The 20,643-nt window shown below is 39.8% G+C and overlaps 1 protein-coding gene across 2 annotated transcripts in view; it reads left to right on the top strand.

The window, feature by feature from the left end:
- LOC136831407 (macoilin-like) overlaps positions 1-20,643 on the top strand; it is a 130,535-nt gene that overhangs the window by 99,779 nt on the left and 10,113 nt on the right. Inside the window, exons 9-10 of one of the 2 annotated variants that reach the window (XM_067091794.1) lie at positions 12,379-12,571; positions 16,812-16,972. In XM_067091794.1, coding sequence (XP_066947895.1) covers positions 12,379-12,571; positions 16,812-16,972 — 354 coding nt within the window. The remainder of the gene's footprint in view (positions 1-12,378; positions 12,572-16,811; positions 16,973-20,643) is intronic. The other variant, XM_067091795.1, reaches the window with a different exon arrangement.

Below are 20,643 nucleotides of genomic sequence, written 5' to 3'. Positions count from 1 at the left end.
CATGCTCTGGCTCTCGTACGGACATTGGGGGAAAATATTTGTCATCACTGACATCGGGCGTGATGTCTTCGTCACTAGATGACCAACTGCCATCAAAATGAGGACTTTCCACCTGCTCTTGATCGAGCTCCAACAAGTATTCATTAATGTCCTTTTGTTGGAGGCCTCCCACATGTTTACGAATGCCTCTCAGGACACCCTGATGTTTCCTAGGGGTCATAAAAGGCACAGGGTACGGCCCTTGGGGTTCACGGTCACTTTCGGCCACACGTGGCCGTACAACACGGCGCACATAAGATGGATCACCTTGGATGCTGGGTCCCTCTCCAGCATCCAAGTTTAAAACGCGTCTCACACGCTCACTACCGACAGGCAATACGCACCTTTCAGAGTCCTGACGACGTTGGGACATCTCTGCGTATGTCCTATTGCGTCACAAACATGCCAACACTTGCACAAGTTCGGCAAAACACGAACGCGTCAAGAAATCGCTCTCTGACGATGCGTCGCTGATATTTTCTAGTGGGAGGAGAAAAAAATTCGCACATGTGCAGCTGGGTCACGCTTGTAAACAAAACAACAGCGTGATCCATGAACTCCCAGCATCCCTCAAGGCCTGTGCTTTAAAATTTCTCGCAAACTAGGCCTATAAGTATTTTCCGCGAATATTTAAAAAAACTTTTTGTAGTCGACGTATTTTACGTCCACTCGGCACCCGACAGACAATTTTTGTCGACGTAAAATACGTCCAGTCAGCATTAAAGGGTTAACATAACATAGATTATGTTAGAAGCATTAACCTAAGCCATATAAAACAGTAGCTTGGGTTAGTTAAACAAATTAGTTTATAGCAGTTAGTCTGAATGGCATGACATTCAAAATTAAAATTTCACACAACCCTTGCAAATGGACTAACAGTGTATAAGTAATTAAGCCATATACTGGTGTCAAAGCTAACCTAAATCTTAGAGGGTATAAGTTAACATAGATAATTAATAAAATATATTGCAACTACACACTTGTAATCAAGTTAGCCTGTAATATTGAATATACTATCTATATAAAGGACTACGGACACTTAGTACTAATTAGTTTTCTAATGACAACTTGTTTTATATCACTACAGGGCCACCATTATGCAGGACCCTCAGCTCAGGTGTTCTGCAGCAAACTGAGCATAGTCCTTCTTAAAAACAAGGAAAATTTGGTTGATCACCAGATATGTGCAAAATTTGTATTATGCTCCTGGCAGCAAGTTTTAAGGATGAAACAGCTTGTGTTAAGCTTTCTTGATGGGTCCTAGGGTTCAGTAGGGGTGGGGAAGGGGGAGATTATATCTCTCCAGCAGAACTCTGGCACCAAATATTTAATCGTTTCTCAGAACAAGAGCTGTTTGGGCCAAAATCCAGCAACATCAGCCCCTGGTACCTCCCAGATTAACCCTGCGGGAGAAGTAGAGGAATCTGTACTTGGGGGTGACATTCTTACTAATGAATATTAAGTGGATATTGCCACTGAAATGACTCTGCTAAACCCAGAAGGATCAGGGACAAATTTCAGCTAACCATGGGAGAAACCTTCCAGAAGAACTTCTATCCCCCATGCAGCTATCAGATGCTGAACAGGATCTTTCTCCCAAAAGGGTTACTAGGATTCACCCAACCCCAACTGAAATTACTATATTTTTTATTTTTGAAGGGGTATAGTAACTCACCTAGGACTTCTGCCCCCCTGGTTAACAGGCAGTTACAGTTTAGTTGTTGAAGCTCAGCCAGATTGCACAAGCTCCTCCAAAGGGATACATAGTTTGCGGCATTTGATCAATTCAGTAAGGAAATTATGAGTAACATCAAAGATGTCCTTGCCACAGAACGGCAATATAATGGACATAATATGTGATTCCGAATAGGAAATTAAGGAAATTAAGTCGGTGATGTATACTCCAAAGTGTCAAAGTACTGTAGTGCATCCTGTAACCGAAAAGTGAGAGTGGATACAAATTCTGCCCAAACAAGGTCTAATGTTAGAGTTCCGACTGGAAACGACAAAATGGACAGTTCCGAATACAAAACTTCTGATCAGAACATAGTAGGGGCTCCAATTCTCACCCCTAATGATACTGATAATCCTTGGCGAGATGCCTCAATGGGCATTTTCTCTCCTGATGGTAAGTATCTAGGTAATGAGAGAAAAACTATGATCAAAGTTGTACATGTAGAGTTTAGAGACAGGGCAACATTCCCTAATACAGAATGGTGCCTGGTACCACCTTCACCAGACAGTGTAGGAACTGCTAAAAGAAACAGGTCTCTTATCTGTGCCTATAGCACTAAAAGCTATAGAAGACACCTTTACCATGTCAACAGAAAATGGGTCTCTACTTCCATTTTGAATAAGACCCAGGTTGCTGACCAAGTACCCCCAGCCTTCTGTCCCTTCACTTTCAAGATAATTACTCATGTGAAGGCAGATTTTCAGAATTTTGTAGTGACTAGAAAAGAAGAATCAGTGGCAGAATTAAAGCCATTTGCCACAGCCATCCCAGTTTCAAAAAATTCCACCAAGGAATGGGTAACACTTCAGATCCCTTTTGAAAGGAAAAAGCTCCCTTTAGATATAGCTACTCAGCAGTTTGGGACCCCTATGAGAAGAATCTCAGAGGGGACAGCTTTGGCAGAATTTCATGCTAGGATCCACCTCCTTAGTATTTTAACCTCTACCACCTTGCTGGAAGTTGCCACTAAAAGGCTTCTAGAAGATTCCAGAACAATTTTTGCTGTTGTGACCAAAAGTCTTATGAGAACCCTATGGGAAGCACTCTATGATTTTCTAGAATGGCACATAGAAGTGCGAATGGAAACATTGGAGGGCTCCAACAAGTCACTCCCCAATGTGACTTCATTATTACGCTCTAACCCCTTCTGTAAGGACCTGTATGAGGAGTCGGTTGTGGCTCAACTCAGCGAGCAAGCCCTCCAACAGAATTGTACAGCGTACTCTTCTCTGGGAAAAGGGGAATTCAGGAAACAAAAACCCAAAATTTCCCTTTACCCAACCCAAAAAAAGGCTTGCTATGATAAAAAATCATACAAGCCTTCAGCCACCCCCAAAAGTTTTCCTCAAAAACAGGTAGGTGGTCAGAAGGAACAACTTTCTACAAAGGGACAACAGCAGCAAGGAAGGACATCTTTTTCACAAGGTCTAAAAACCTTCTTATAGGGGGAAAAAAAAAGCAACACATGGAATGCCTATCAAGGGCAAAGGCAGAGGAAGAGGTGGATACCAGTAGGAATTGTGTGGTCGGGGATCGGCTTTGACGACACCACAGGCAATGGATGCCTTCCCCTTGGGGACACCATTATTTCCAACGGGCTGGGGTGGAAATGATCTCATCCCCCTCCCTCCTTTAAAGTGGTTCTCCAAAAACCAGACCCCTCTGGAAGATTATGTGCAGAAGGCCCTGTTAAAGGGAGCCATAGAGAAACATGCTTATATATGCCACCAAGCACGTCTCCTCAGTGTCCCCAAAAAGGATTCCTCTGAATGAAGAGTGACCTTTAACCTATCAGCATTGAACAAGTACATTGTTTGCCAGAAGTTTTGGATGACTACCATTGCTCAAGTATGTACATTGTTTGCCAGAAGTTTTGGATGACTACCGTTGCTCAAGTATGTTCAGTCATTCCAAAAAGGACTTGGACAGCTTCTATAGATCTGAAAGTTGCACACTGGTGCATCACTACTGCCATTCCCTTCCTAGGGTTCTGGATAGGGAAAGATACGGTAGTTGATCGATAACTCAGGCAAGAAGGAATACAACTAATAGCCTACCTAGACGATTGGTTAATCTGGGGGCCCACAAGAAAAGTGCTTGAAAAACCTAAGAGCAGTGGTCAACAAACTCCAGTCAAAAGGTTTTATAATTGAAAAAAATCCTGCCTCATGCCCAGCAGGCGCTTTCAGTGGCTGGGACTATGTTGGGATACTCTTCATGGCTTGTTGTCTCTCCCATACCCAAAACAGAATCAGAAAAGCCCTCAAAACATTCCTTACACAGCCCAGAGTTTCCAGACGGCAATTAGAACATATGATGCTCCTGCTGCAGTTTGCACTAGTAATAATTCCAGTACTCAGATTTTAGCTGAAAAATGTGAACAAATTCTGGCTATCACATGCAAGAATAAAGATGCGAGACCAACCTCATCAAAAGAATAAAAAAGTTGGAGAGATACTACGGCCATAGACCCGGAAGGCATCTCTGGCGAAACAGGCCACCCTGACTCCTCCATCTGCATGAGTGACAGTGCACACAGATGCCTCGTTGACAGGTTGAGGAGGACACTGGGAGGATCGTCAGGTGGCAGGGGGGTGGTCAGCTACTCTGAGGAATTGTCATATCAGTTTTCTGGAGCTGATGGCTGTCTATTTGTCTCTCGAAAAACTCAAACCTAGAGTTCTGGACAACATGACTGAAATGTCCTGCATCAAGAGGTCGGGATCAAGTTCACCTCCTCTCAATATGATAATGCTAGCCATCCTTCGGATGGCGCAAGCAAGGAAGTGGCACTTGTCTGCAGTTCACCTCATTGGGTCTCTCAATGTAATAGCTGACTCTCTATCAGGAAAACAACAGCCTCAACAGAATGGATGTTTGACAACCACTCTCTTCAAACAATAGCCAACATACTTCCACAACCAGAAGTGGACCTGTTCACCACATATGAGAATCACAAACTCCCACTTTATGTGTCTCCAAACTTGGACAGCCAAGCAACAGCAAGAGATGCCTTCCTACAAGACTGGAACAGATGGAGGATGATATACCTTTTACTCCATTGCCCTAGATTTCGAAGGTTTTGAGCAAGCTTCTAACCTTCTAAAGAACAACTAACTAAATAGCCCCAAAGTGGCCAAACAGGCGTTGGTTCCTATTACTCCAACAGTGGGGAAAGAGATCAATTCCACTACCATCCGCTGTTCTATCCCAGACAGTAGGAGGGATTTTTTAAATACTGTCTAGCACGAAAGTTGCTCACCCAACATTGCTAGGTACCTAAATGCGGTTTTTTTTACCGAGGCACATTTGCACCGACTCGCAGGGGTGTCCTTTTAGATCGGAAAAGTTTCCTGCTAGCTGATTGGTTGCAAATATTTTGTCCGAATAGCATCTTTGTTTTCAAATAATTACCAAGTAATGTGAATCAAAACTTATTTACTAACCTAAATTTCTCCCTCAGATATGTGTTTTGTCAATAAATAATGTTAACGAATAAAGAGATAATAAAGTATTGTGATGGTAAGTCTAAATTTAATAACAACACCCACATATTGAAGTCAACGACAGGAGCTTGTTTTCGGATGCACGCTGCATTTTTTTTTTTTACTTTTCACATATTTTAACACCAATTGGGATAAATTACACTAAGCATAGGAAAAACGTTATTATAAACTTTCTTTGAATACCAGAGTCTACTAAAAACATGGAATTAATAAAACTCACTATCAGTGGAAACTTCCAGGGAGGTAAAAGGAACAGCCTCACGTGGCGGCCTGGCAGAAAAACTATCACAGGTGATTGTCATTGCAGCATTTTCCTGATTTATGTCATTGCAGCTTTTTCCTGATTTATGTAAATGTTGAAATCAGTGTTACGTTATTTAGATTACTTTAATGGCTATATCTGCAATTAAAAAGTTTCTGTGCTTCTTTTTGTAGGTGCACGCTAATAAAAATATATTTGCAGAGAATTAACGACTTACTCTTTCATGTAAGTTACAGCAGACAATGCGAGATAAGAAAACTTTTTTTCTTATTTTGCGTCCTGTTCAGGACACATATAAGGTTAACACGAGTTTCTGCGGATATTTTGAGAAGTAAAAGGATATGTGACTGAGTAGAAAATGTACTATACACATATACATTTTAAGGATTAGCTGGCTATATCGTCTACTGTCAAATACCGACGGGGATGGATGGAGGGGGGGGAGGGTATCGCGTTGTAACTTGGTGAAATTATGAATTCGTTTAATTATGATTTTTATGCAATTTTATGGAACACTACAGTATCCTCAAACCGAAAATAGTGCTATTAATAGAACCTATACCTTTACGACAAAATTAGCAAATCCTTTCTATACGGACTTACATCATAGGCCTACATACACCTAGCTTAACTTATATCAAGCATCAGCTACTGTTTACTGTGACTCCTTACCTTGAAGAGTTAAGCAAATTTTATTGCAATCGTCAAAAAATGGTGTAAGACACATAGACATAGGCTAGCCTAGTTTGAAATCTGTGCAAGAAATAAAGGGAAGTACATTATCATTATGTAAAAGAAAAAAATAGCGTCTTCATATTTATCATCATATTTATCATAATGATATAATGTAAAAAGGCTTCAGCACAAAAGCCTATAAAAGATATGTATCTGAAAAGCTTTCTTGCCCATCAACATTTGCTGGCATGTGGATACCATATGAATAACTAGGCCTGCTTATCTAGGTAATTTTATCTAAATTTTATCTAATGCCACAGGCTGTTCCTTTTACCTCCCGGAAGTTTTCACTAATAGCGAGTTTTATTAATTCCATGTTTTTAGTAGATTCTGGTATTCAAAGAAAGTTTATAATAACATGTTTTCTGAGTTCAGTCCCGTGTCAGCCGGTGAAATTCCATTACAGCACGAATTTCTAGGTATACAGAGCGAAGCAAACCTCACAACCATCAGGGTGCCAGACAACCAGGTCATCCAGTCGGACCGCACAACCAGCGTGGGTCCGGCAAACCACGTGACCGTGGGGTTGTTGGAGGGAGGCGGTGCACCCGGCTCTCTCAGCGAACAGTCTGTAAGTAGAAAAGTACATGAACCTCCCACCCTAAGCAATCTAAAGCTGGCAAGGCCGGGAAACTCAACTACAACCGGAATACTCCGGCGGAGAAGAACTCCCTTATCATAAACTGGGCCAATAAGCTCCAAATTACATAGAGTGGAAGGTAAAGGTTTTCAGACCCCGAGTACTCCGGGAATGAAGAAAAAGAGAAACCAGGAACTAACCATAAGGGCTGCCAGTAAAATAACGGCGGAGCCCCGGTATAGAACCGACTCACGTATATATATAATATATAATAAATAAAGGAGAGTACTCCTGTAGATAAACAGACTTATCTAAAAAACAATAACAAAAATAATAACAATAACCAGTGATGGTAAAAACTCAAGAGAACGGAGGGATCCGCTCCTCTATAAAATGAAAACCTTCGCCCTTACTTTCGCCGGAGAAACAAGACGGGTAAAATGCTCGTATGTTCATAACATAGGCTGAAGCAATATATTTTACCGTATCAACGTAACCCGATGGGAGAGCGAGAGGAATGGATAGTGACGAACACGTTCGAGTAAACGAACCACCAACCCCAATACAGCGATGCTAGGGACGATATGGGAGGAGCGAATCCCTCAACCAACAGGAGAAGTCCCTGAACTCGAGAAAACGCCATCTAGCGTCACCCGCGAGTAGAGCAAGGCTGGAGAGAGGAGGGGGGGGGGGAGGAGTAGGCTACCAGGAAGGAACAGGAGAGGGGAGAAACATATCACCCGCTCAACTGCACCATACCTCCCAGACAATGAATCTTGGAAGGGTAATCTACAACTGGAAGCAACGCATTTTTAAGCCCGACTCCTACCTAGGCGAAGCCTAATATGGACCTAACCTAATACAGGCTAGGAAGAAGGGAGGAGGAAGCAACAGGGGGAGAGAAATTTTGTGCCGAGAACCAACCGGGATCGAGAATGGCGGGCAAGGGGGCGACTAGCCTAGAGGAAACACATCCAAAGAACTTGATTCCCCCAAATGGAGGAAGAGAACTAAGGGGCTCACTCTGCCCACCGAAAAACGATCCCGGAGGAAACAGCAACCAAAACTCCCTCAACCTGAACTCCCCACCCAGGGCAAGGGGATGGAAGCAAACAAGCCTACTCCACAAAATAACCATCACACATAAAAAACTAAAAAGTGCTCAATAGAGAGCGTAGCCTACCTCGGGGAAGCGGTTAGATCTGAGGCTGCCGCCAGCACACCGAGGTAAACCACCCAATAAAATAATAAAAATAAAACTAAAAGAGAGCACCATCTTCAAGCAAAAATTAATTAGCCTAGCAAGACCAAAAATAAACAGGAACCCAACCTGGGGGGTACCTAGACGGGCATCACTCCCACAAAGGCCGATCAGGCCAATTGAATGTAATTCATATGGGGGGAGCCACCGCAAGGAACCACCAGGAAGGGAACCAAGGGGGCAAAATCTATCTATAACGACAGGAGACAACTCCAACTGAAAGAACAGAAGGATTTTCGCCTCATTTTGGTCGACATGGCTGGCGGGGACGTGGCGACATAATAAGATCTCAATATTTATGAAAATACGAGAGACCGTAACAGCCAAAAAATAGAACAAAACCCCACAAGAAGATGGTGCTTAACTTTGAAATGGTAAAGCTGCTCGACGCCATCACAGATGCAAGAAAATTCAAATAAAATGAAGACGAGCACACAAAAGAACAGCGAATTCACGTGCTAGAAAATGGAATGAGGTAGGTGGCGCTGGTGTCGCCGCCCTGGCGGGTGTTGGTGTGGGGCTGTAACGGCTCACCGCTCTGTTCGGGATTTTGATAGGGAGAGATCTTTCGAGCAGGTTTCGTGGTAGTGGTATTTCACTCACCCCTCCTTATACCGACGTCTTCCTAGAAGACGGCTCGAACTGGGGTAGTAAACCCAGCTTTCCTGAAAGCTCTTTTTCTCTGGTATATCTAGCAATGTTATACCTAGAAATTGTGCTGTAATGGAATTTCACCGGTGACACGGGACCTTCCTCAGAAATAGATTTTTCCTTTGTCAAAATCCCTTTTTCTTATGCTTAGTGTAGTTTATCCCAATTGGTGTTAAAATATGTGAAAAGTAAAAATTATGCTGCGTGCATCCGAAAGCAAGCTCCTGTCGTTGACTTCATTTATGGTGTTGTTATTAAATTTAGACTTCCCATCACAATCCTTTATAATCTCTATATTCATTAACATTATTTATTGACAAAACATATATCTGAGGGAGAAATTTAGGTTAGTAAATAAGTTTCGATTCACATTACTTGGTAATTATTTGAAAACAATGATGCTATTCGGACAAAATATTTGCAACCAATCAGCTAGCAGGAAACTTTTCCGAGCTAAAAGGGCACCCCTGCGAGTCGGTGCAAATGTGCCTTGGTAAAAAAAACTGAGTATAGTGCAAAAACTACGGACATCATCTGTCAAACAATACCTGTCTGTATGGAAGATATGGTTAGATTATATCCATACTGAGAGCCCAGTTTAGATATTTATGGAAACACTTTCAAATTTTGATATATACCTTTCTGAAGACAAACGTCTTGCAGTTACAACAATCATGGCATGCAAGGCAGCATTAATGGAACCCTTACTTTATGGATTTGGTATTGACTCTAGTATAGAAATTGCCACTTCCCTTCTGCAGTCTTTTGCACTACAAAGACCCTCTCCCGAAAAGCTTCCCATTACTTGGTCCCTGAACAAGGTGTTTAGACTTCTATCAGCCCCTCAATTCAGCAGACCCAATACAACCACTACTCATGCTGCAAAAGGCGATCTTTATTGCGTTATCAGGAGCTCATATTAGTGAACTGGGCTGTCTTAGATGGGGACGATACATAATGCAAACACCTGATTATCAATTATTTTTGTCCCCTGGCCCATCATTCTTGGCCAAGAATGAGAATCCTTTAAGAAGGAAATCTATTCTGATAAGAAAACTCAATTTAGCAGACAAAACATTATGCCCAGTTCAGGCACTTAAGGTTTACCTAGATGTCACAGCAAATATCTCAGAAGATCCGATCGTCCTATACCCTAGCACAAATAAACCACTCTCTCTTTACAAGAGTTAAGAATAAATTTAGTGTCCCTCCTTAAAAAACCAAATCCAAACTCCTTTCTTAGGTCACATTATATGAGGAAAGTAAGTACGTTGTTGGCCTTCAGAAATTTCTCTTTTGAAGAAGTCTCTGAATGTACAGGGTGGTCATCAGCGACAGTATTCTTAAAACATTATTGCCACAAGCTAGAACAAATTGGATTACTCTGTGTATCAGTAGGTGGTATGGTCAGTCCAAACCCCATAGGCGCTACAACGGAAAACCAGGGGTCTCCCTGACAGGTGGGTATGCTAACTATCGCTGGGGGAAGGTGCTACAAGACTGCAACCAAACCCAGCATGTTGGGTAAGTCACTGTAGAACTTCACCCTAAAACATAAGTTTTTGTTTAGTTTTTTTATCTTTGTTATTAAAACCTGAGGGGTATTGGGAATGAAGAATGGGGTTTGAATTTTGGGGTTAAAATTTGGGAGCTTAAGCCTTTTTGTCACGTGTCAGTTTCTTTGTAAAGCTCCTTAAGGACAAAACAAGCAACTCCGCCATCAAAAAACAGGTTTTGATGGAAAAACCTATTTTTGGTAGTTGCTGTTGAGTCCTCAAAACCATCCAACTTCCTTGACGAAAATGCATGGGATTTAGGCAAGGGATCATCCTGCATTGACCAGCAGTAAGTAATGCCTCTTAGTCTCCGTGCAGGTCTGTTTGTCGACAATATGGTGGATTGCGCTTGCGCATTAATCACTTCTTCTAGCAGGTTTTGACAATGGAAACAACCCGGGTACAGCTTTGCCCTCTTACTTTTGAGCACATGTCTTAGAAGTGGAGAGACTCATGCAAGCATTTGGAAGAGAGTGATAATCATTATTAATACATAGTATAACCAGACCAGTGAGTTTACATTCTTACTCTTACAGTGCAAAGTACTCAGTACACAATCAGCAGATGAACATGTGTGGTACACATGGCAAGTTGTTATTTTCTTTGTTATGCTGTGTGGTTCGTATGCCTGTATGGTGTTTCAAAGTACTCGGTACACGATTAGCAGATGAACATGTGTGGTACACATGGGAAGTTGTTATTTTCTTTGTTATGTTGTGTGGTTCTTATGCCTGTATGGTGTTTCATTTACTTCTATGCTTTTTTTTTCCAGGATATTTATTTGTAGCTTGGTACTGTTTACAAAGCTCTCTCTCTCTCTCTCTCTCTCTCTCTCTCTCTCTCTCTCTCTCTCTCTGATGGACGACTGGTTGGAGTGGACTTGGGACTTTTTTTTTTTTTCATTACAGTAATGTTTGTTGAAGAGCATTTTTACTACTGGTGTTTTTACAATTTAACAAGGCTCTTTTATTGTATTGCTCAGATATGTACAAATTACATAACTATAAAGGAAACAACCGTTAATTGTTCACATGAACCACCTGAGCATCTAGCCTTGTAGTGGCAGTTATAATCCTATCTGTCGCTTAATCAGCGATAGACAGGCCTGTGGAGTAAAGTGAAGTAATAATACCAGAAGTACTGCAACACAATAATAAATTTGTTTGGTGATACTGGTAAATAGCCTTAGAATAGGAACATTTTACAGGGAAATTTCTCATTTTCCCTCAAACTTAGCGTATCATCATGAAGAAGGTTAAACAAGGCAAATATCATGGTAATTGATGTTGGTGGTAGTGCCAAGTAGAATGTACAGAATGTTTAACAAAGTCTTATGTTATATCTGTATTATAAAGAACTGAAGGTTATAGGTACAGTTCAGTGATATGCTGGCAGCTTAGTGTTTTGTTTTGGTTCAAAACCAGTAAGTTTTGTGCCCCAAGATACAAACAGCTACATGGGTTTAGTATGAAAAGAATTACATTTTTTTTCAAAAAAACTTATATGAACCCCTTATTTATAATTCAGAGCTCCTTCTCTCTTTCTCCTCATTCTTCTTGTAGGTATTTGTTCATATTATACAAGGAGTGAACCTACTGGCTCTGAGACTCCAGAGATCTGAGGAGGCAGTGCATTCAAATACTTTAGTGCACCTGTCTGTTAACTATCTTTTTCTTTTAAAAGGGTTAAAGTTTCTTGGAAGTTAGTTGACCACGAAATTGGGCTATTATAAGTATTGGTAAATATGAAAATATTTTTAAAAAACTACATGTTTAACTTATCCTTCTTGATTTGAGTAGGGGCTGTGGTATAATAGCACTCATAAAAACTCAGAAATAAAAAATTAAATGGTTACTTTAACACGCTAGTTTACCTCACCAATGGAAGTCATTTGATAATCATACTGGTTTTATCATATAGAGACTGATCAGGCAGCAGCAAAACAAGTGATTCAATGTAGGTAACAAACATTATTTAGTGATAACTTAGTATTTAGTGATAACATTATTTTTCTGAGACTGATTCACCTATTTTGTTTGGGTTTGCTCTTAAGGTTTTCCTTTTCCTCTAGTTGGCCAAATTCAAGGTCAGTGAATGACTTCAATGAAAGTGAAGCTGAAAGGGATAAAAGTGCCAAGTCGAATACTGGGGGAAGTCCTCCATGTATTGGTTCTTCAACCACTCAAAATTCAGGTCTTGGTGGCAATGTGGAAACAGAAAAGAAACGAGTCAATACATCAGTTCAGGTAAGGAAAAGATTTATTGTAATTTTTTACACCCTTTACATTTTCTCTTGTAACTATTTTTCATCACAATGTTATACATTAGGGTTGATAATAGTAAACATTCTTCTTTCTAGAAGAATTGTCATGTCATTTGGCATTATGAAATAAACATATCTATTCATGATATGCATATATTATTACAGAACAAATTAGTGCCTACATGTGGTGAAAGATAAAAAGGTGCTAGGATATGTGAATAAAGTTAAGATGAAAGAATAAGCAGTTAGTCTAGGGAAGTAAGATGCTTTAGTACAGTATAAGGCAAAATTATGGCTGAAGAGTGTGACTCTTCAAGGTGATATTGCAGCCTTCATTAAATCAATGAAAATTATGAAGCTTGATATTTAAAACAGTACAGGCAGTCCCCAGTTATCGGCGGGGTTCCGTTCCCGGCAGCATGATGATAACCGAAAATCGGCGATAATAGTGCCGATCCTCGGTTATCGGCACCAGTATCCAGTTATCAGCACTGATAACCAAGGATGAGCGCTGATAACCAGAGATCGGCACCGATAACTTGGAATCGGTGTCGAAAATCCGGTTATCATCATCGCTAAGCAAGCGCCGTAAAACCGGATCGCCAATAACCAGGGACTGCCTGTACTGGAAAGTCTTCCCTTAGTTTGACACTAATGAAACAAAAGGTCCAAGTTATTAGGCAGTGTGACATTGGTAAAATAGTTAACTATTTTAATATTTTATAATAATAATGTGAAATGAGTATTGCACAATAACTGGGATTCTGTCAGTATTATCTCACTAGATAGAAGTTGTCATACAAATGTTATTAGTTGTTTAGTGCTTTTAGATAAGAAGCATTGTTAAGCAGTTGGCATGGAATTAAAGGCAAAAGAAAATAGTGTCAATCTAGGCCATTTTCGTAGGTGGGTAGTGCTATCAGTGAACCTTACATGGTGTATTGCAGGCATTACTTAAGGTTCTTTGCAGCGTCCCTGTGGCCCCTGTCTGCAACCCCTTTTATTCCTTTTACTTTACCTCCATTCATATTCTTTCTTCCATCTTGGTGTCCACTCTCTCCTAACAAATTGTTTCATAGTGCAACTGTGAGATTTTCCTCCTGTTACACCTTTAAAACCTTTCTACCCTGTTTCCCTTTCAGCACCGAATGACCTCATAGGTCCCAGCGCTTGGCCTTTGACCTAAATTCTGTATTCTAATCTATTCAGTTTCAACCATTGAGTGTAGCTTTTTTTTTTTTTTTTTTTTGACAATCCCATCGCTTATAATTAACCTTTGGAATTTTAACTGAAATCCATTTGCTTAAAATTTTCTCATTCCACAAATTATATGAAGCCTGTACAAATTAGATTTTGTTGGGTCCCTGCATATGTAGGCATTTTAGGAAATGAAGGTGCTAATAAAGCTGTCAAAACTGCAGTCACTAAGATTAGATGAAAATACAGTAAACCCCCGGATTCGCGTTCTGACGATTCGTGGACTCACGTATTCACGGATTTCTCTTTGGAACGTGGCTACCCATTATTTGCGGAAAATTCGCCCATTTGCGGTATTTTTCACTGAGAAATATTCACTAAAACTGTATTTTCATATCATTTTCATGACTAAATGCACGTTTTGTGATAAAACTATTAAAATACTTGGGTAATGCTCCAGTTACGATAATTCACCTTACGATAATTCGATTTTGCAGTGGGGTAAGCAATTAATACCAATACCACGATATTATTTGTAAAATATTTTTAAATTTCGTGCGGGCCCAGGCAGCAGCGTAATCAGGCAGTGAGAGACACCAAATTACAATAGACAACGTTTCCTCCATCTCTTTACCCCATCTTCTAGTTAAAAAAGTAAAAGAGAATGATAAAAGAATTGTTAGCAGCATTATACTCTTGCGTAAATGCGTACAACCTTAAGCAACCGACCAAGAAACTGTTGTTTTGCTTACAACCGAATCGGATAACAACAGCCGTTTACCTGGTATTTCAACCATCGTATGTTAATAAACAATTACCCGTACGTTGTGGCACAAATGACGTTAAGTAGAATAGGACTGGTATATTTTTACATTATACCCTTATTCGGTGTGGATAAAAGATCAGCAAGGAAATATACTGCTAAATTTAAGCTTCAAGTTATAGCTGAAGCTGAGAAAACAATGTTCAAGCTGCTAATGAATACACTGTAAATTATTGTGCATCGGCAACATGGATGAAACCCAATCGCAATTAAAATGGGAGATACAGTATTTTAATCAAAACTACAGGGCATGAGAGAACACATTACTGTTATTTTTATGCCGATAAATGATAAATATGTAAAGCTTGTATTATGCTAAAATCAAGTGAAAATAGCGAATGGAATCTTGAATTTGTTTTACACAAAACAAACGCCCCCCAAACGACCATCATCATCTACTAACGAAAATAATAGATAAATTAATTTCACAACGAGACATATTTTAGTTATATTTCGACTTTAGAACACTTTGTATAACGAAAAATAACCTTGCCCCATATAAATAAAGTATCTAGAGATACATTTACGCTAACTAGAAGCAAAAAAAGCGCTCTGAACTGCATTAAACACGACGAAATAAACACCGCGCAAATATTTCCAAACCAAAATGTTGATCGCTATGATCGCAATTTGTAATACAGAAGCAATATAAGAATATATACAATATTATTGGATAAAGTGAATTAAGGCATAACATTTTAAAGATCCACGGAAAAGATGCATATCGTTATGTTGACGTTTGTATAATACGATATGTGAATATAGAGGAGAGTATAATGTAGGCTACGCTGCCGTGTATGTAAACAGTATACCTTAGTGTAGACTAAGCTAATTCTTGTTTGTTATTCAATTTCTCTTTGCATTGAATTATCATAAGTCACTTTGCACGAACCTCCAGAATTAGCTAATATTAATAATTACTATACCGTGTATGTAAAGAGTATATTTTATAGTGTAGGCTAGGCTACCATATATGTATACAGTACATGGCACTGAATACCCTAGCGTAGGCTAGGTTATGTTCGAGATACGTTTTGGTATTTCTTACTTTTTTCCAACAAACTTTTTTTTTTTTTTTTTTTTTTTTTTTTTTTTTTTTTTTTGGGAACCTATCAAAATAGGCAGTTCTAAGTGTTTTTAGAAGGGTTCTAAGTGTTCACTGGTTTTAGCTATTCACGGGGTGTGTGGTACGCATCCCCTGCGAGTACGGGGGTTTACTGTAACTATTTATGACAGCAGTTTGTTAACATGGCTCCTCAACTTAACGGAATGTTTGGGGGTCTGCCTATCCCATTGAGTAACAAAATCTGTAAGTAACAAAGAATGGTAAATAGTCTACAGTACCCAGGACCAATTCATTTAACTTGCAGTGAACAGCAATTACAATTAAAATAATTACTAGCCTATCCTAATTGGTATATTGATATTTTTGTCTAAAGTATCTATTCTTTTATTCAGCTTCAGATATATAACTGCAAAACAAATTGCTTCCAGAAATACATACAATACAATACTGGACAGTTTAACTAAACAAACATAGCTGATTCTTTAGTTATACCTACTCACATTTGTGTATGTGTGTGTGTGTAAGAGTACATACACATTTGCATGGCATTAAGGTAGACTACACACCTGATACAATGCATTTGCATACTTATCTATTCACAAGTACATAGATGGGCAAAATACAAATTGTTATCATTCAGCCAGGTTTACCAAACTCATTGGCTTACCTAATATTTCTTTACTATTTCTTATAATTAGCAACTACGTGATATTTCAATGACTACCAGTCAGCAAAACACAGGCATAGACAGCAGCAAGTACTGACATAAACAACTGATTCGATTAACAGCTGTTTGTCCCTGTCTGGTACCCTAGTTATTGCATGATTTTGTAGAGTAATGTTACACTTGTCAGATTGTCAAAAACTTGATAATTCTGAGTGGTGACTTCCATAAATAAAAATAAAATTGACTTTAATTCATCCTTCATGTAAAGAAGAAAAATGTCTAGAAAGTATATCACCAAAGCTGCAGGTTGTGGTGGCCACAGGGGGCATCATGGTAAGATTTAGATATATGTAATTGATACAGCAGTTTGTAAGGGGGATTGTTGCATGTCAAGTCTTGTACATTTTGCTTACTGTGATATATAAAGAAATAATTTTAAGCTTACTGTACTTACATTTTTGTTATTTCAGGGTAATGGGTCGGCAAAGATCCCAGGATCACATACAAACAATCTTCGAGATTCTGGTCCGGGAGGTGGCGGGTCTACCTCCCGAGACAAGAAAAACAAAAATAAAGAAAATAATAAAGATAGCTCGCATGGGTCTAAAGAGGACACTGTCAGCATTATACGGTAAGCTTTTATCAGTTGTAGATATTTGATATTTACTCTAGTTTAAATAGACTATTAATGTTCCTAGACTCCCTTACTGGGTGGATTTGGGAAACTTGGCAGGGAGGGACTAAAGGGAACAGATGAAAAGTAAAAGGCTGAGAACATTGCAGCTGGTGGCTGAAGGGATTCTGTAGAAAACTTTAGTATTGTCTGTATTGTGCTAGGTGTAGCACAATACAGATGTGAAATAAGTTCTCTCCATTGTCCTCTGTATTCATTCCCCAGCCTCCTCCTGCTCCAGGTTCCTGTGTGTGCCATTTCCCCATGATGCACTGGGCCTTCCTACTGGTATTCTAATGAAGTGGTCTTATCCTTTCTAGTGCATGCTCCAGGCCATCTTAATCTTTCAAATTTGTTTATTTTTCAGTTACTGGAGACACACACATTTTCACCGTTTCCTCATTTATAGTGTATCTTCCTTTCCCCCTGTACTCTGGTCATGAATCTGGGTATTCCATAGTTGAACCCTATGAAAATATACCTGTATGTCTTTTTTCTGTATCTACTTCTCTGTCTGCTTACTGGATTTTTTTTCCATTAATCTGCCAATGTCTTTCCATTTCATCCAGGCTGATGCCATTCATTTTCTTGTTGCCCTTTCAATACCTTCTTCAGAATCCATGCATTCCCCACCCCCCAAGGCAAAGGAAATGCTCCACCTATTCTAAGATCTGCCCTTCTAAAGCTATATGGTCCTTCACTTTTCTCTCTTCCTCATTTGCTTTTTTTTTTTATTATATTAGGGCATGAAAAATTTTCAAAAAATGTAATAAAAATATATAAAAAATTAAGAGATTTTGCAGTTTCAGGATTACTGTGTAAATTTTATAATTGTTTTAGGCTGAATTAGAAAGTCCAGAGTAAATTAAGAAGAATTTTTGGATAGGTGTGCTTGAAAAGGGTGGGAAATAGTTAGTAAAGGAACAAAAGATGATGTAAAATTCGTTTTAATTTTCCATTCCTTGGGTTCCCCTTCCTTTTAGCTTTCCAAATAGAATGATTTTGTGGTGGTAGTTTTACAACAACAAACCACAAAAGTCATCTGTGCACACTGTTTTTAACATTTGCAAGAAGGTCTCAGTGTTACAAGACATCTTCCAGATTAGATTATTTGTTGAATTAATGTTTGTGTTTTATAGTAAGCTGTTAAGATGAAGTAATTTTTTAATATTTGTTTCTTTACAAACCCATTTCTTGTAATTAGTCCAATTATATGGTCAGTAAAATCCTGACACTTCAATCCCAATTCAAAAGAATAACAGTTACAGCTGTCATTTAGTAGCCCCATTCATACTCCTGTGGAATCCTGAGTCTTCAGCAGCTAACCACCTCATTCATCATGAGTAATTAAGTAATTTTCCTCATCCATTTCATCCCTTCACTTGTGTAGGAAATAAGGAAATCAATTTTTCTTAGGTGGAATATTGCTGCAGGATGAATGGATTTCCCTCCATGTTGAAGGCATTTGTTGTAAGTGTTTTTTTTTTTATTTTTAAGGAAGACTGCTATGATCCCTTCATCTTGCTGACTAACTTGCATTTTGATAATGTGTATGGCTTGTATGAGTGATATTACCTGATTCTTATCCTTTGAGGAAGCATGATCAGTGAAGATATTCAGGGGTTGACCTTGTGTAAATTCTTTGTAACACCTGTTAACATGGATCCTTATTCTGTGTGTTACCATAGCAGAGATTGGCTTAACACTGACTTTTCAGATACATCACTTGCCTAGTAGGAGTAGTTCAGGTCCTAGAAGAATTTTTAAGAAGCCTCCTTTGGTGTCATGTGAGGGCAGTGCACCTCTTTATTCCCTGCCTAGCCTTCGGTGATTCCTTGCAATAACCCTCTGCCTCCACTGCTATGTGGTCTGTCTGTCTTCTTTCCTTACTTAGTCTAAGGAGGGTATGCTCAGGTTGGATGTTGACTGAGATGGAAGGTTTTGGAATGGAGTGTTGGAAGGACTTTTCATGGTGCTTTGTTGACCCTTCTGTTCCCACTTCTGTCTTTCTTGTGCTTATTACTCTGAAGTATCCTAGTGAGGATAAGGGGTTATTAAAGATGGCTTAATGGTTACAACTAAGATATCAATACATGCCTTGGTCAAGACTGTAGCCTTTGCTTTAGCAGTGGCCACTTCAGCCAAGACCACCATTGTTGATGTTCCTGTTATTCCAGCTGTTCATACTTTGGCAGCTACTGCCATTTTGGGGATGCCTGCCTCTACTCCGTCTGGGAGGCTGATGGTCGTAAGAGTTCAGAAAAATGCAAGTATGCTTCACCCTTCCCCTCCTTTTCCTCACCTTCCTCCTCACCAGATTGCTGGAATTGTATGAAGAACCAGGAAGGCAACCCTCTTTGTGCAGATGTTGCTGTCCTACGAAGTGTTGATGATAAGAGGATCCATTTGCAGAAGTAGCTGACTGTTGGAGGATTGGATGCTCATATTTAAGAACTTGCACATGACTGATCCACAGTGCATAAACCAGGTTCATGCCTGGTCACCTATTATGTCCTCTCAGGAGAGTAGGATTGACCTTAACTCTAATATTCTTGTACCCTTCAGGAGGTGGGAACGGAAGAGTCGTCACTTCCAAGGAATATCAACCGTCCCATTTTGTTGAACCAGCTTTGTACATCCACAGACCTGTTCTTGATATGCTCCCAGGCAGTCATGACTCATGAGCATGACCATTCTTCTGGTCAGGTACCATGCAGTATGGGACACTCATTTAGCACACCTACTCACCTGGATCTGTTAGCATGGCCAGGCTTATAGATCGGTTAGTGGTGCCAGCCTGTCTAGTTCTGTTACTGTTCTAGGTTCAAGGGTAGAGAATGTAATTGAGCTTGGTCATCTTTGACATTCAGATCATGACTCATTTTCTTGGGTTTCTTCTAAACAGTTTTCAGTCCTTCTAGCAGGCTTTGGCTTGGGTTAATCTGTCTTTTCCCATGACTTCATTTGAGGGTCATTCTTGGTCAATAGCAGATCCTTTTATTGCCTGAGAGGTCCTTGCCCATGGAACAATTACTGGTTGAGTTGGAGAGGCATTTCTGAGAGGTTAAGGAAGGTGTCCTCCAATAAGTGAACCTTGGGTTTTGTTCTGTATGTTTGACTGTTGTTTTTGTCTGTCATAATGTCTGCTTGCACTGAATATACCGGATTTGGTGAATTCTCTTATTTCTAGATCAGAGAATTTCCACATCCTTACCTTGCCACTGACACATCAGTGGGGGTACTACACCCTAGAGAATGCAGAGACGTGTCCTTTTGAGTGAACTCATCAGTCTTTGGGATGACTTACAACCTTCCTGTGGAAATCATGTATACAGAAGGGATTGCTTGCTCAGCTGCCAAAGTAGGAACCATGGATTGATAGTCATGAGTTTGTTCCAAGCCCCATTTTCGTTGGATTTCGATTCGTTGGGATTGTGGGCTTTTCCTTCTGTGGTGCATCTTCTGAAGAAGACAGGCAAAGTTCTGAAGGTTGGTTGCAGTAGGGACATTGACCTTTCTCTCATACAAGTTCACAAACCTTTGTGTGGACCTGGTCTTGAGATGCTGGATTACCATTTGTGAGTTTTAGAAACAGGTTTCAGCCTAGAGCAATCTTTCTTGGGAAAGCA

Source organism: Macrobrachium rosenbergii, chromosome 48 (assembly GCF_040412425.1).
Source record: "Macrobrachium rosenbergii isolate ZJJX-2024 chromosome 48, ASM4041242v1, whole genome shotgun sequence".
NCBI lineage: Eukaryota > Metazoa > Arthropoda > Malacostraca > Decapoda > Palaemonidae > Macrobrachium > Macrobrachium rosenbergii.
Note: the sequence above shows the minus strand (reverse complement) of the source record. Positions and strands in the feature narration are given on the sequence as shown.